This window comes from Myotis myotis, unplaced genomic scaffold (genome assembly GCF_014108235.1).
Source record: "Myotis myotis isolate mMyoMyo1 unplaced genomic scaffold, mMyoMyo1.p scaffold_m19_p_6, whole genome shotgun sequence".
Taxonomy (NCBI): domain Eukaryota; kingdom Metazoa; phylum Chordata; class Mammalia; order Chiroptera; family Vespertilionidae; genus Myotis; species Myotis myotis.
In genome coordinates, this window is record NW_023416368.1 from 64,695,166 (window position 1) to 64,713,028 (window position 17,863).

Consider the following 17,863-nt stretch of genomic DNA (forward strand, 5'->3'; position numbering starts at 1 on the left):
CAGACTGACAGATCTTAGAGGGGAGGTGGCTCGGGAGATGCAAATAACCAAAGAACTTATATACATATATGCAGAGCACATGGACACAGATAATAGTGTGGTGAAGGCATGGGGTGAAGCAGGGGCTGGGTGGGAGGCGTTCAACTGTCAACAATAAAATATATATAAATAAAAATTTAAAAAGGGAACTACCCTCCTCAATTTTCTTTCATCATTTTCTTTAGAAAATTTGGACTGTCTTTGTCTCTTTGAGATGTATGGGGATCTTTTTAAAACTTAAATAAGCCAGTTTTGCATCCCAGGAATGTCTTTCTTGGGGGCCTTGGAGACATCTGTGAAATGTGAACATCAAGGAGGATGGCTTCCTGTCTCCCTGTCTGTGGGAGTTTAGCCTAGGAGCTTGCTCCAAGTTGTAATTTCCTGCTTGATGAAAACATAAGACAAATTTTATTTTTCCTTTGGAAAAAGATAATTAACATGTATACAATAGATTGTTTCTGCCTAGATATATAGGGCTTTGATGTGAAAAACTTTTTCTATTAGAATTGATATTCGTCAATAATCATTCATTGATATCTACATCTGATATAATATTGAAAAGAGAAAGTTAATTAGGCATAATTAAAGTATTTCTACTTTAAAGGAGCTTGATATTTTAGAAAGAACAGCAGAAGTTAAATTTTGGGAATTTAGCTTACTCCACATGGAAAAAAATACAGAAATATTTATACAATGTTTTACCTTTACAAAGCATATTCACAGATACTAAATATTCTAACCTTAAAGGTAGGATATATATAATATAACCCATCTCACATAAGAAAAAACTGAAATATATAGAGTATAAAATTTTAACCAAGTCATACAATTATAAGAGCAGTAAAACCAACACTTGGTTCTCTGCATATCATACCAGTGCCTTTTCGGGTTAGATGTGGGTGACCATGATTCATTGCTTTAGAAAATTAGATCAGATTATCCTCCTTGGCTTTAGCTATTGCAATGTCCAGGAAATGTAGGTAACACTTTATTAAGAACAATGATATAAACACTTATGGAGAAAGTTAGGAAATGCCCTCAAAATCAAAATGCTGTATTTTTTTTTTCAGTACAAATATTAAAAGATTTCAAGATAATGCCTTCTCATAAACCCAGTACAAAAATACAACATGTAAAAGGCATTATACAAAAGTAAGTTAATATCTTAAAATTATAACTATATATGACATAATTTTATCTATTTTTGCTCCTTTTAAATAAAAAAATCAGTAGTTATCCTTTACAAGACAGAATTACATAAAAAGGGTTTCCATTATGCCAGTAATTTGGAAATAAAGATTCAATAAAGATTAGACTTTTCATTAAAACCAATTTTTCATACTCCCTTCTCCTTCCAGTCTGGGAACAGTTCTTCGAAAGCACGTGGATCAAGGCAAGCCCCTGAGAGAGTATGAGCTCCTATTTGAGCAGCTTTTTCCACTAGACACACACGGATGTCCTTTTCTTGCTGAGCAGCCAACTGCTTTAGCCGAACAGCAGCAGACAGCCCTGCAGGGCCCGCACCAACTATTACTACATCTGCTTCTTCTGCAAACCTCTCCATGCTCACTCCTGTGAGGAAAAAAGTTTAAGAAGTACATAAAAAGTCTGGGATGAATATAACCTGCCAAAATCACATAGTGGCTTATAAATACCCACTATGTTCTAGAACAGTGGTTCTCAACCTTCTGGCCCTTTAAATACAGTTTCTCGTATTGTGACCCAACCATAAAATTATTTTCGTTGCTACTTCATAACTGTAATGTTGCTACTGTTATGAATCGTAATGTAAATATCTGATATGCAGGATGGTTTTAGGCGACCCCTGTGAAAGGGTCGTTGGACCGCCAAAGGTTGAGAACTGCTGCTCTAAAACATTATTATTTTCAAAAATTGCCCCTCTCCTTTGCATGAGAAGTGTACTAAAGATCTTACTGTATTAATTGTGTGTTCTCTTACTTCTGGTTCCAGTGCATGTTTTATTTTTGCTTCCATAAATGAACTTTTGGCTTTGAGAATTATTATTATAAATTTAGCAAATATTTGTTTTTCTAAATAATATGTAATTGATTTTATAAATTTCATGTATTATTAGATATTTTTACAGTGCCATGAAAAATATTTCCCTCTACAAAATGATACAAAGTATCTAAAAAGTCTCAACAATTTTACACAAATTATTACCTACCTTCCCATCGTTTGTCCTTATCCCGGGGATAAATAGTATAGTGGGTAGTAATTCGAGGTACAACGGAACTTGAAGCCCATCTTGTAGCACACAGAGGTAGATAATTTTTCTTAATTTTTAAGGCATTAAAGCACTGATATGCTGCACAAAAATTATAAACATTATTATTTTTTCAATTAGCTTTTCTCAGTAGACTGAAAAAAATATATATATATATATTTTTAATTAAATCTTTATTGTTCAGATTATTACATTTGTTCCTCTTTTTCCCCCCCATAACTCCACTCCTCCCAGTTCCCGCCCCACCCTCCGCCCTCACTCCCCACCCACTGTCCTCTTCCATAGGTGCACGATTTTTGTCCAGTCTCTTCCCGCATCTCCCACACCCCTTTTCCCCCCAGGAATAGTCAGTCCATTCCCTTTCTATGCCCCTGATTCTATTATAATCAACAGTTCATTCTGTTCATCAGATTATTTATTCACTTGATTCTTAGATTCACTTGTTGATAGATGTGTATTTGTTGTTCATAATTTGTATCTTTACCTTTTTCTTCTTCTTCCTCTTCTTAAAGGATACCTTTCAGCATTTCATATAATCCTGGTTTGGTGGTGATGAACTCCTTTAGCTTTTCCTTATCTGTGAAGCTCTTTATCTGACCTTCAATTCTGAATGGTAGCTTTGCTGGATAAAGTAATCTTGGTTGTAGGTTCTTGGTATTCATCACTTTGAATATTTCTTGCCTCTCCCTTCTGGCCTGCAGAGTTTCTGTTGAGAAATCAGCTGACAGTCGTATGGGTACTCCCTTGTAGGTAACTGACTGTCTTTCTCTTGCTGCTTTTAAGATTCTCTCTTTGTCTTTTGCTCTTGGCATTTTAATTATGATGTGTCTTGGTGTGGTCCTCTTTGGATTCCTTTTGTTTGGGGTTCTCTGCGCTTCCTGGACCTGTAAGTCTATTTCTTTCACCAGGTGGGGGAAGTTTTCTGTCATTATTTCTTCAAATAGGTTTTCAATATCTTGCTCTCTCTCATCTTCTGGCACCCCTATAATTCTGATGTTGGTACGCTTGAAGCTGTCCCAGAGGCTCCTTACACTATCTTCGTATTTTCGGATTCTTTTTTCATTTTGCTTTTCCGGTTGGGTGTTTTTTGCTTCTTCGCATTTCAAATCTTTGACTTGATTCTTGCGTTCCTCTGGTCTGCTGTTGGGAGTCTGTATAGTATTCTTTATTTCAGTTGGTGTATGCTTAATTTCTAGTTGGTTCTTTATCACAACATCGAGGGTCTCATTAGATTTCTCGAGGATCTCATTAAGTTTATCGGCGGCTTCTAGACAGTTCTTGAGAGACCTTAAAAGTGTAGTTCTGAACTCTATATCTTCCATTGACAATTTTGTCCTGTTTCTTTGTCTCCGCATTTTGTTATGCTTTCTTGGTGCACCTCCTAGTGGTCTTTGTGCGCAGTCTTGTAGTTAAGCCTTGATTGTTGTAGCTAATACTAGGGGGGATTTGACCTCCAGGCCAAGTGGCTGTCGAAAAAATATATTTAAAAAATCTAGGATTGAGGATCAGAGCTGGTTTCTGGTTAATTTTCTATTAATCAGCCCTAACACTTTAAACAAATTACTTGATTTGTTTCCTCATCCAAAAAAGTAAAGGGTCACAGGTCTAAGGTACCTTCATGACCTAAAACTGCAAGATTACACATAATGCCTTATATTTGGAGACTTGTTTATATTCTGACCCTATAAAAACTGCAGACATTCAGTGAATAGTTTGATCTGTGCTATAGAGCTATTAGTTGTGACATAAACTAAAATAGACTGTACCCTTTCATAGATGAACAATTCAGTTAGCTTTTTTTCTCATAAAGCAATGTTTTCAAATTATAATATTTAAAGTAGCTAATAAACCAATTTATTCAATCTAGCTCATGTCAAGTTTAACCTATAAATAGGATGACCATATAATTTATAATCCAAACTAGCTACTTTTGAGAGTAATAAAGGCTAGTATTAATAATTATGTTGGAACAATATTGGCAAAAATGGGTTTTATAATCAGCCTCTTTTTAAATTAGATTGGCTCTCATATATGGCAATATTTTCGGAGCTTAAAAATGTATACATAATCTGAGTTAGCAAATAGAATTTAATGGAAATAAACAGAAGTATGAAAACATTTATCTGCAAGAAAGTTATTAAGCCTCTGTTGTCCTTAAACCTTCAACTCCATCTCCTTCTTCCCTTACCTGGAGCAGATAATCTAGCATATCAAACCTCATAGGAAGAGAGAAGCAATTAGGTGGGAACTTTCTCAATTCCTGGGCAACAACCTCTAATGTAATCTGTATTTGTGGTACACTTCCACCAAATCTATAACCTCAGTCTAGTCATGAGAAATCACCAGACAAACTTAGATTGAAGGACATTCCACAAAATGCCAGGCCAGTCTATTCCGAAAGTGTCAAGGTCATGAAAGACTAGAAAAGGCAGAGAAACTGTCACACTAAAGTAGACTGAGGAACTAGACAACTAAGAGCATCTGGTAACCTGGATTGGATCCTATAACAAAAAACGAAAGCTGAATAAAGTATGTAGTTTAACAGTATTGTATCAATGTTAATTTCTTAGTTTTGATAATTATATTATAGTCATGTAAGAAGTTAATCTAGGCAAAGGTTTTATGGGAACTCTGTGCTATCTTTTCAACTCTTCTGTAAATCTAAAATTTTTTTTTTAATTTAAAAATAAAGATTATGATGATACAAAGTAACTAGGAAAAGATCAAAGACCTAAATATAAGAACTAAAACTATAAATTTAAAAAAAATACCCCCACACCTAGGTGTATATTTTTGTCACCTTGGAACAGTGGTTACTTAGCAATGACAAAAGCAACAAAAGAAAAAATAGATAAGCTGTACTTCATCAAAATGAAAACCTTTTGTGTTTCAAAGGATATTATCAAGAAAGTAAAAAAATAACCCATGAAATGGGAGAAAATACTATTTGCAAATTATATTTCTGATAAGGGACTTGTATCTAGCATATATAAAGAATTAATTTCTAATATTAACAAAACAACAACAACAATTAAAACCAGACAAAGAATCTAATTAGATATTTCTCCAAAGGAGATATACAATGGCTGTTAATTACATGAAAAGATGCTCAACATCACTAACCATCCTGGAAATACAAATATCTACACTAATAAAAGAGAAAAATGGTAATTGGCGTACGGCGCTACCCTTTTCATTGGCTAATCAGGGCTATATGCAAATTAACTGCCAACTAAGATGGCAGTTAACTGCCAACAAAGATGGCAGCTAATTTGCATATGTAGGCACAATGCAGGGAGGCGAAAGGGAAAGCAGGAAGAAGCCCCCTGCCACTGACAGTGATCGGAAACCCAGGGGGGGAGCTAAGAGCCTTTGCCCTGCCCCCCAGCCATGATCGGAGAATCAGGCGCCTTTTCTGCCCTGGCCAATGATAGCAGGAAGTAGGGGTGGAGCCAGCGATGGGAGCTGGGCACAGTCAAAGCTGGCAGTCCCGGGAGCTAGGGGTCCCTTGCCTGGGCCTAAAGCGGAGCCCGCGATCGCGGTGCCCCCCGCTGCCGCTGTGGGTCCCTGCTGCCCGGGCCGGACGCCTAGGCCAGAGGCGTTAGGCCTGGGCAGGGCGGAGCCTGCAACCGCGGGGAGCTGGGGGTCCCTTGCCCAGGCCTAATGCTTCGGCCAGAGGCGTTAGGCCTGGGCAGGGGCAGAGCGGGAGATCGCGGGGAGCTGGGGGTCCCCTGCCCAGGCCTAATGCCTCGGCCAGAGGCGTTAGGCCTGGGCAGGGGCGGAGCCTGCAACCGCGGGGAGCTGGGGGTCCCCTGCCCAGGCCTGACACCTCTGCCGGAGGCCTCAGGCCTGGTCAAGGGGCCGATCCGGTGATTGGTGATCGGAGGGTGATGAGGGTCAACTCCTCTGGCTGAGGCATCAGGCCTGGGTGGGGGGCAGAGCCGGGGATTGGGGGGATATGATGGTCCCCTTGCCCAGGCCTGAAGCCTGGGTCAGAGGCGTCAGGCTTGGGCGGGGGGTGGAGCAAGCGATCAGAGGGAGATGGGGGTCCCCTGCCCAGGCATGATTCCTGGGCCAGAGGCCTCAGGCCTTGGCGGGGGTCAGAGCCAGTGATCGGGGGGAGATGGGGATCCCCTGTCCAAGCCTGACACCTCTGTCAGAGGCGTCAGGCCTGGGCAAGGGGCCGATCCTGCGATTGGAGGGTGATGGGGGTCAACGCCTGAGGGCTCCCAGTATGTAAGAGGGGGCAGGCTGGGCTGAGGGACACTCCCCCCCCCCACCCAGTGCACGAATTTCGTGCACCGGGTCCCTAGTAAACTATAACAAGTTACCACTTTATCTAAGGCAAATAATAAAAAAAGTGATAATGAGCATGTGGAGAAATTGGAAGCTTCATATACTGTTACGGGAATGTTAAATGGTACAGCCACTTAGGAAAAAAGTCTGACTGTCTCTCAAAATGTTAAACATAGAGTTTCCATATGACTCACTCCTAAGTATATACTTAAGATAAAAACATAGGTCTACACAAAAAACTTGTACACAGATGTTCATAGGTGCATTATTCATAACAGCCAAAAAGTGAAAATAACTCAAATGTTCATTAGTGAATTGAGAAATAAAAATATATCCATAAATGGAATATCATTCAGCAATGAAAAGAAATTAAGTAGTGATATGTGTTACAACATGGATGAACCTTGAAAACATTATGCTAAATGAAAGTCAGCCACAAAAAACCCACATGTATTATGAATATTCCATGTATATGAAATATTCAGAATAGACCAATTTATAGAGATAGAAAGTAGATTAGTGGTCTGGCGCTGGAGGGGTTGGGGAGTGACTGTTAATGGGTATGGTGTTTCTATTTGGGGTGATGAAAATGTTCTAATACACGGTGGTATGGCACAACTTGGTGAATATACTAAAAACTTTAGATCAGCGGTTCTCAACCTGTGGGTTGCGACCCCTTTGGGGGTCAAATGGCCCTTTCACAGGGGTCGCCTAAGACCATCGGAAAACACATATATAATTACATATTGTTTTTGTGATTAATCACTGTGCTTTAATTATGTTCAATTTGTAACAATGAAAATACATCCTGCATATCAGATATTTACATTACGATTCATAACAGTAGCAAAATTACAGTTATGAAGTAGCAACGAAAATAATTTTATGGTTGGGGGTCACCACAACATGAGCAACTGTATTAAAGGGTCGCGGCATTAGGAAGGTTGAGAACCACTGCTTTAGATAGTGTGAACTGTGTGGTATGTAACATATCTCAATAACACTGTAATTAAAAAAAGAACATTTACAGTCACATACAAAAGATTATGGGGAAAACACTGTTTTGTTTTGTTTTTTAGAATCTTGGATTTAGGAAGGTTTTTCTAGGTATGTATAAATCTCAAAAATCATTATGTCATTTGACTAAAAATTTAAAAAAAATTTTTTGACAAAAAAAGATATAAACATAATGTCTTGCTTAATTGTCTGAATGCTACCAGTAGACAGCATAGTCCTTAAGTATTTGTCTTTTCCTTGTTGTATGCTAAACCCCAGTCTTACCCTAATTTACAGGTATAATATTTTACACTCTCCTTCATTATAGTACTCATTTACAATTCAGCCATGGTTTTATAAAACAGGTTAGTGCTTTTTTTAGTGTCATTCTCTGTGTAAAGGCAAATTAGAGTTATAAATCAGAAGCATTAAAAAAACCAACATGAGGGAATGAAAAGATAATTCATAGAGTGAAAGAAAATATCTGCAAAACATGTAGCTGATAAAGAGCTGGTATCCAAAATATAAAAGAATTCATAAAAAACCAAACACCGCAATTAAAAAATGGACCAAAGATCTGATCTGACAATCCACCAAAGAAATACAGATGTACAGATGGAAAATAGGCATATGAAAAGATACTGAACAGCCCTGACTGATGTGGCTCAGTAGGTTGGATGTTCTTCCGTGAACCAGAAGGTTGCTGATTTGATTCCTGAGTCAGGGCCAAAGCCTGGGTTGGGGGCTGATCCCCGGTAAGGGGCGTGCAAGGAGGCAGCTGATCTGATGTTATTCTCACATTGATGTTTCTCTCTCTCTCTCTCTCTCTCTCTAAAAATCAATTAAAAATCTTTTAAAAAAGATATGAACATCTTATATGATAGGGAGCTACCAACAATAATATATTACACATTTAAAATATTTTCAAGAGGTTACATCTCATGTTAAGTGTTCATATCATAATAAAAGATAGAAAATATCCATGACTTAAAAGAAAACCTCACATGAATTTTTACAGCAGCTTTATTCATAATTGTCAAAACTTGGAAGATATCCTTTAATGGGTGAACAGATAAACAGAATGATGTGCATCCGTACAATTAAATATTATTTATCACTAAAATGCAATAAGCTATTAGCCATGAAAAGATGTGGATGAAACAAATGCATATTGAAAGAAACCAACATGACATTCTGGAAAAGACAAAACTATAGATATATTAAAAAGATCAGTGGTTGCCAGGGTTCAGAAAGATAGAGGAAGAGATGAATAAGTCAAACTCAGGGAATTTGGGGGGAAGGCAGTGAAACTATTCTGTATGATAATGTCATTAACGGCAGATACATGACATACACATATCAAAACCCATAGAGTATACAACACAAAGAGTGAACACTAATGTAAACTATTATTAATAATATATCAATATTCGTTCACCACTTGTAACAAATGTACCACACCAATGCCAAGATAGTGAAGGAGTTATAGCAATGAAATTTTCAGCAAGTTACTTTACTCTTCCCTACCACATAAGCTCTAAAGTTTATGATCAATCTTTGACTTGGAAATACTATGGTATAAGATCTAGTATATGTCTCATACAAGCAAGTAGCTAATATATTTGTTAGCTGGACAGGAAACTTCCTAGTTAAAATTTCAACTCCCACCCAGGAATGCGCAAATCTCTGGTTTAATTTCCTAACACTAATTCCTGAGTTATAGAGCAATAATAATAATGAGGACTTTTCTAATTTTTAACTTGTCTCTTATAAATGAAACATCTATCTGCAACTGAACAATTTCCTAAGTATGGACTATAACAAACAAAGAGTAAAGATCAACCAAGACTTTTGCATGGATTTGGAATACAAGGTTGGACAAAAGTAGGCTTACAGTTGTTCGTATGGAAAATAATAATAATAAAAGAAAAAACTGTGTTTTACATACTCATAATTGTAAACCTACCTTTGTCCCACCCTGTATATAATAAAATTTACATTTTCATGGACTGTTTCATACTAAACAGTTGAGAATTTTCCATTTTAATACCACATCTCATCCTTCATGACCTTATGAGATATTTGGGACAGCTACAATCCACATTTACATTAGATAAAAAGAAATTAAGATGATCCCAGCCAAGCTGAGTCTCAATCCTTCCATCATCTGTCTAGTTCTGAGACTCCAGTGGGTTTGGAATGATATCTGAAGTGAGAGAACCTGAGCTGTGTGAAACAAGTTGTTTTATTTATTTTTCTAATTAAGGGAGAGATGACAACCTGGCATAGGATAATTATTTCTAGTCTTTAAATCCAATTGCAGAATTCATACATTTTATGTTTTACTCCTTGCAATAAAATGATTTTTTAAAATCCTCACCTGAGGCTATGTTTATTGATTTGAGAGAAAGAGAGAGAGAGAGAGAGAGAGAAAGAGAGATCAATTGGTTGACTCACTTACTTGCCCCAAAGGGGTGATTGAACCTGCAACTTTTTGGTGCACTGGACAACACTCCAACTAACTTAGCCACCCAGACAGGGCTCTCCAATAAAATGATTTTTTTGACAGAAGTAAAAACCTGGCATCAGACAATAATTAAAGATTATGATTAATCTTAATCATAATACTACCTTGTTTATTCCAACTAAATTAGGTAGTAGGGCAGATGAATGCAGAAGGAAAAGAGATTTGGAGTGACACTTCTAAAGTCTTTTAAACACTAAAAGTCTCACCAAGCCAGTGTGGCCCAGTGGTTGAGCACTGACCTATGAACCAAGAGGTTACTGGGTTGGATTCCTGGTCAGGGCAGTGCAGTTAGGTGAGTGCAGAAGGCAACCAATCAATGATTCTCTCTCATCATTGATGTTTCTATCTGTCTTGCCCTCTCCCTTCCTCTCTGAAATCAATAAAAATATATTAAAAAAAACTCCACTAAATGTCTGTTTTTGATAATCACTCTTAAGTTGGTAAGTAAACTAAATTTCTCTATTGCAAATGCATACTAAAAATGTTTTATTGGGAATAATTTTTTAAACCTTAAATAATCCTTCACATATCCTAAATCTAAAAAAGTACTTAAGACAAATAAAGATACTATAGAACTCAGTCCCAGAGTTCAAATATAGTAATAGCATCATTCAAAAGAGCATTTAAGAATCTTTATTATTTACATTTTTATTAAAAGACATAGCAATATTTTAAGTTTTAGTTTAGTGTCGCATTACCGTAGCTTAAAGTTGAAAAGTTTTCATCTGCTCCTGAAAACTGATGATTTGGTATTAGACAAAACTGTAATTCTGTTGCTCATACAGCTAGTGATTTTCTTGAGAATATTTGGAACTGGGGAGTCTGATATCCTCTGGAGGGTTAAAAAAAATCATGACCTTTACTCCTTTTCTGAAAACAAATCTGATATTTCACTTTAAAGTGTACACTTAGGCACCTTGGCTTAATTTTGGTGGAGAAGTGAGCTCAAAAGTCCATTGAACTCATAACATCACCCTATCAAAGTCACACTGACAGTGCATTTGTGCTTGTCTCTAAATGTGCTTGTCTCTAAAACATTTAAATGTTAGCCCAGTAGTACTAACACTAGGCTGTGGAAATGGCAATGACTTAAGCATCCAAGGAAAATGGAAATGGTAAATTTGGTGGAATTATGTTAGCACTTGGCCCAAGAATGACTTCTAACTTCAACTAAATTAGGCAGTAGGGCAGATAGCAGCATCTGACTACTTTGATATTAAAAACAAGAACAAAAAACCCCACAACATATCTACACATTAAGTGTAGTAATACCTGCATGCGTAAAATGAACTTGAAACAAAATTTTACTTATTTAATATATAATGGCCAACTTTGACAGAATCCCACGTTAATGAAATTTACATAATAAGAACATCCTTGAAGTTGCAATAGGTATACTTGTTTATTCCACATCCGAAAATTAACTTAAATCAGATTAGAAAAATATTAAGCCAGATGTGAGAGAATTCAAGATCCTGTAAGTGAACTTTTTTTTGGAATTTTTTGTTTTGTTAAGTAAAACAAAACAAAACACCATCGCAGTGCATCATTCTACCTTTTTTTTTTTTTTTTAAGTGACAGGAGAGGCAATGTGGTATTTTCACGAGTCATCGTGGGGGTGCTAGGGACGCCCACAACACGATGAGCCCCTCGAGTTAATTTTACATAATGCAGAAAAACTCCTGGCGCTCGAAATAATTTGGTGACTTAGGCGGCACATATGAATGTTAACCATCACGATTAACATTCATATGTGAGGTTGGCGGCAAAGACGCAACTCAGGTCGAGACCCAGGAGAAAACCTGTGCAAATATTCTTCTACCCATTTCCAGTGGTGCCACAGATAACACCTGAGCCTCGGGGTAAGGGTCCGAGCCAGAATCCGGGACGATTCGGTCCGGGCGTCCACCGGGGGCCCGTGTGCAGACGTTTCCCCGACCCACGACCTTTCCCCTAGTTGTCCCTTCTCCGGCTGCGGACGGCCAAGCACGGAGGATCCCGGGGTCCACCGCCAGGTGCAGGCGGCGTGACCTTTGTCGTAGGTTGGCTTCAGAAAGCGACCGGAGGAGAAGCGGGAGGAGACAGGTGTCGACAGCCCCCACCTGTGACCCTTTCTCCCTAAACTACTCGACCTTTCCCCGCTAATTCCCCTCCCGAAATGCCCTCTCACCCGGGCAGGACAGCTTGGCTAGTGGCACCAACATGTTCACTGTCATCGGGACTCTTCGTCGGACACCAGCGGAAGGACTGCCAGTGGCTCGCCGCGGGCGCTGGACCTCTAGGCCTCGGGGGGCGCCATTACCTGCCGGGAGGCACCAACCGCTCGGCTGAAACCTGCCTCTCTGCTCAGCCCACCTCTCAGGCTTCACGGCGTTCCCGCCCCTTTCTCTTTCTGCGCCGGCGCCACGCGTGACGCAATGGCCAGCCGAGGCTTCCGGGTCGTGTCCCGCGGCCTCTGGTGGTGGATTGAGTCTGTCCCCGACCATCTCCGAAGCCCCATGGTGCACCGCGCACGCAGCCAAAGGCAGTGAGAGGCGAAGCAACGCGCACGGCATCCTGGGAGTTGTAGTCTTCTGCTGAAGAGCCTGGTAAGCCTGTAAGGAGCTTTGCGCCGGAGCAGCGAGCTGCCCACGGTGAATCCACTGATATCTGATAGGCTGTCCTGAAAAAATGCCGTTTTCGGTATTGGGCGGACGCCCACAGGAGACGGGGCGGGATTTCGGGGGAGAGGAGGCGGGGCCTCTGGCCTTAGGGCGCGAGCAGTTGAAAGACGGTTGGTGTCGGTTCCGATAAGTTTCGATTCGGCCGTCCCAGCACTTCTCCATGGCAGACCCCGAGGAGGCGCGGGTTTCTTCGCAGCCCCCGCCACCTTCCTTCTCTCCCTCGTCTTCTGATTCCTCTTCCACATCTTCCCCCGGAATCCCAGTGAGTTTGGACTGGCCAGTTCCGAGCAGGAGCCCAACGGTGGACCGGCTGGAGGAAGTGGAGCTGCAGATCGGAGACGTGAGTGGCGGGGACAGGTGCCCCGACCGCGTCCCCAGCCCGCGCCTGTTGGCACACAGATCGCAGCGGGGTCCGGGAGCGAGGGGCTGGGAGTCCTAACGTGCAGAAGGACGGAATCCGCCTTCAGATTTAGCGTGGGGGAATTAGGGCGATGCCCCCCCCCCCCGCCCCCCCATCCCCATCCCTCCGTCTTTCTGCCTCGCTTCTGGTTCCCATCATCCCTGAAACCCGAAACCACGCGCTCCGCTGCCAGGACTGTGCTGGCTCCGTCTGCCCCGCCCCCCTCCTTTCCCATCCCCCCTCCTTTTCCATTACCCCCCCGCCCCCAACCCTACTCATCCTCCCCCCGTGCTGTGTGTGGGTCAGGCTGTGACTTCTCGCTCCGCGGGACCTGAGAGCCCGCTGTTCTGGTTGGCCACCTGCCCAGAGCCAGCTGACAAGGCTGTTGTCTTTCTCAGGCTGGCTTTGCGCTGGACCCAGTTTGGAGGGGTTAGTCCCCGCCCCGTAGCCCAGATTGTTTCATTTAACGGCTCTGGGAATCACAGGGAGGGATCTTTGGTTGGTTTCTGTTGAATCTCGAATTTCCAGAAACTAATGCCCCTGTGCGAGCGAGCGAGCACACACACACCCACACACACACACCCCCCCACACACCCCTGAACCCCCCCACACACACCCCTGACATCCCCCCCACACACACCCCTGACATCCCCCCACACACACCCCTGACATCCCCCCACACACACCCCTGACATCCCCCCACACACACCCCTGACATCCCCCCACACACCCCTGACATCCCCCACACACACCCCTGACATGCCCCCCACAAACACACACACACCCGACATCCCCACCCCCCACCCCCACACACACACCTGAAACCGTAACACATAAGACATCATCGGAGGGGGGCACCGTTTCCGTATTTAAGGACTCCTGTGTGAGTCAGGTAGAATGAAGTATTTAGTGAATGAGGTGTAGTCTTCCTGGGAGAAGTTTGTGGAATAGACCCGCCTGTGCACATTGGAAACTGGGGAATGAACTGGATTATATCATGGCTCAAGTATTTGTGTGTGTGTGTGTGTGTTTAATATATTTTATTGATTTTTTACAGAGAGGAAGGGAGAGGGATAGAGAGTTAGAAACATCGATGAGAGAAAAACATGGATCAGCTGCCTCCTGCACACTCCCCACTGGGTATGTGCCCGCAACCAAGGTACATGCCCTTGACCGGAATCGAACCCGGGACCCTTGAGTCCGCAGGCTGATGCTCTATCCACTGGGCCAAACCGGTTAGGGCTGTGTTGTTGTTTTTTAACAAAATGCTGACACAGGTTCTGTTTTTGCTGAGCAAGACTGGTTTCAAGTGAATATGTACAAAGGAGTGCAGATGTGTTATCTAGGAACAGTGTTATTTTATGTCTGTGTTGTTTATATGAAGAAAATATTTAAGAAGTGAGTTTTCCACCAAGAGTTGGATATTTTCTGCATGTATTTTGATTGTGTTGATTTTGTTAGCTCAGAGTGTCTGCTTTTAGTTTGCAGATTTTTTACTTTTAAAGGAAATAATTTAGGCATTGGTTTTAAGCTATTTTTAGACTATAAGATGAAATGAAAATTTAAAGAATAAATTTCTATTATTTGACGTTTTTAAAAAATATAATTTCAGGCAGCATTTTCATTGACCAAACTGCTTGAAGCCACATCTGCAGTATCAGCTCAAGTGGAAGAGCTTGCCTTGAAATGTACAGAAAATGCACGTTTCCTGAAAACATGGCGGGACCTCTTGAAGGAAGGCTACAATTCTCTGAAGCCTGACAACTGATTTAGCTGTGGAATAACTCATACGTCCTCATTTATGATATTTTCACATGTATCATATGTTTAGGAGAATCCCCAGTAGTTCTGTACCCTAAAAATGGAATTTTTCTTGGTTCTCTTCACTTTTCTGAAAGCAGAATACTGATGTTATTTTTTTAAAATATATTTTATTGACATTTTTACATAGAGGAAGAAAGAGGGATAGAGAGTTAGAAACATCGATGAGAGAGAAACATCCATCAGCTGCCTCCTGCACACCCCCTACTGGGGATGTGCCTGCAACCAAGGTACATGCCCTTGACCGGAATCGAACCTGGGACCCTTCAGTCCTCAGGCCCACGCTCTATCCACTGAGCCAAACCGCTTAGGGCCTGATGTTATTTTTGATGCCGGCTAGTATTTGCTTAATCTTCTGACTAAACTTTCATAGAACCTTCTATGAAAGTTAATTTCATCAGTAGACAAAAATACCACAGTGTTACTAGGAGCAAACGAGGTAGAACATTATTTTATTTGATTTGCAAGAAGATGGCAAGAATGGCAGAGTTTAAAGTTACCAAAGAAGGTAACTTTGGTTAGTAATGTTAGATCCAGCTCCATTAGGCTAACTTCTCTAGACCAATCCCCAGCACCTAGGACAGTGTCACATAAAAGAGTCAACCTCATTGACTTGAAGGAAAACTTTTTTTTTTTAATGGAGATTTGAACTTCTACTGATGACAGCTTTTTAAAATATATGCTAAATATTTTTTGCCCTCTAGGATGCTTTTTAAAACAGCTTTTACTTCAGAAAATGAAAGCATGTATAGAAAGAATGCATATTTTCCCCCATATTTATTTCTAAGATTAACTGCTTCCACAGATAATATTTCTTGCATTCCATGTTGTTAGGTCTTTGATTGTTCTCTTTAAAGTGCCTTATCACAATTATGGCTCTGTACTAACTATTACTTTTGGAGCTTTGTAAGTAATAATTCTTAATTCTAAATGTAATTTTAAAGAAGTTATTGTTTTTAATGCATCAAATTTAAATGATGTGATTATTTTCATATTATTTGACTTTATTGACAATGTTTTATTTTACTTGTCCTATAGCTTATGTTGCTTTCCTTTCTCTCTCTCTCTCTCTCTCTCTCTCTCTCTCTCTCTGGTGGTTTGTGTCATATGTTAATGATTAAGCCCACTAATTCTGTACTATGTAATTCTGGACATCTTTGATATAGCATTTTATTCTTTGTAGTTATGGAGATGTGTATAAAACTGTATTCTAAAACTCCACAATGGGGCTATGAAAGGGGACAAATGGATGGGCAAATAGTTTTGTTTAGCATATTAAGTCATAGTACTTGATTAATTTTTTTAAAGTTAAAGATAACACATGATATATACCTGTACCATAGAGATGCTTATTTTGATATTAGAAAATATTTTTTAAATATCATGAAAATTGAAATTAAAATGTACAAAAATAAATTTGTTAAAATTTTCATTTCCTTGGGTTCATTACTCTAAAATTTTTTATTGAAATATTTTCAAACATAACAGGAAAGGTGAATGATCTAATGGACACCAATGCATTTCCACCATACAGATTTAATAAATGGTAACATTTGGCTGTATTTTCTTCAGATCTGTGTATGTATAGAAGTTTCTCTATTTGGAGAGGTGGAAGGATGGAAGAGTGAGTGAATTAAACAGACAGGAAACCAAATGGCTTCCAGAAAAACATTTGAGATGTTAACAGGTAGTTTCAGATGTATATTTTTATAACTCACAGCAATTCAAAGATGCTTAATACTAACAGAATTTCTAAGACTCACAATCATAATTTTCATAGGAATACATTTTATCTATTATGTCTTCATGATTACTGCTTTTTCTTTTCTAGATACTCTTTTTAAGAAAAATAATTTTCCATTCCATTATTCAATAATAGTAATAATACTTTAGTCCTGGCCAAATAGCTCAGTTGGTTAGACCGTCCTTCTGATATGTCAAGGTTACAGGTTTGATCCCAGTCAGGGTACATACAAGCATAAACCAATGAATGCATAAGTAAGTGGAACAACAAATCAATAAAAATTAAAGAAATTATCAAGAGGTGTTTAAAAAAGTAAAATTTAATAAATAATCCGAACAAATAATTTAAATGTATTTGTGCTTTTGTAAGCTTTTTAAAAAATTACAATCTAAGTAGTTAATTTAATATTATAAGCAGAATTATAGCTTCCTATTTGATTTTTATTGAAAGTATACCACATTCTTCATGCAGAAATACTGGAACCATTTTAAGTGAGAACAGAAAGGACTCAAAGCAATCCATATTTTTAATAGAATTAATTTTCAGGTAATTTATTTTCAAAATAAACCTATACAATTATATACTCAACAAATATGTTTTTGAGTCCAGTATTTTCATGTTTCAAACACTTTTGTTGTAGTTAAAATTACTTGAAAACATTTTATTCCTTTTTAAAGGTTTTAAATTCTGAAAGCATAAGATTCCTATAGCTCAGAGACCAGAAGAATTAACTAGCAAAAAAGTAGTATCTTAAGATCTGGTTGGCCGTGCAAACAAAAGGTGAATCCATCTCTTGATGACAACTATTTTGTCTTTAGAGCAAAACAAGTACTTAGATTTTTCCTTCCTGAAGTTAAGTTCCTGAATGTACATTCTAGCTCTTCTTTCTTTTCCTTTTAACTGCTTTATTGAGATATAATTCATGTCTCCATAAAATTCACCAATCTAAAGTATATAATTCAGTGGCTTTTAGTATAATCGCAGTTATTTATCCATTACCATAATCAATTTTAGAACTTTTTCCTTTGCCCCAAAAAGATATTCTCCACTTCTTAAGCATCACCCTCCCAACCCTCCCACCCCCAGTAAACTCTCATCTTTGTCTCTATGACTGCTTATTCAAATATTT

The 17,863-nt window shown here is 39.4% G+C and overlaps 2 protein-coding genes across 2 annotated transcripts in view; one reads left to right on the forward strand and one right to left on the reverse strand.

Annotated features, from left to right (window-relative positions):
* Positions 1-12,494, reverse strand: part of ETFDH (electron transfer flavoprotein dehydrogenase) — a 37,675-nt gene extending 25,181 nt beyond the window's left edge. The window contains exons 1-3 of the mRNA XM_036312448.1: positions 12,277-12,494; positions 2,228-2,368; positions 1,382-1,611 (exon numbers count right to left, since the gene is read on the reverse strand). Of these exons, the coding sequence (XP_036168341.1) occupies positions 1,382-1,611; positions 2,228-2,368; positions 12,277-12,322 (417 nt within the window). The 5' untranslated portion in view covers positions 12,323-12,494. The remainder of the gene's footprint in view (positions 1-1,381; positions 1,612-2,227; positions 2,369-12,276) is intronic.
* A 219-nt stretch (positions 12,495-12,713) lies between these two features.
* CUNH4orf46 (chromosome unknown C4orf46 homolog) lies at positions 12,714-16,422 on the forward strand. Its single transcript, XM_036312451.1, has 2 exons — positions 12,714-13,109; positions 14,782-16,422. The coding sequence occupies exons 1-2, from the start codon at positions 12,930-12,932 to the stop codon at positions 14,935-14,937; spliced, it is 336 nt and encodes a 111-aa protein (XP_036168344.1). The 5' UTR covers positions 12,714-12,929; the 3' UTR covers positions 14,938-16,422.
* Positions 16,423-17,863: the final 1,441 nt, after the last annotated feature.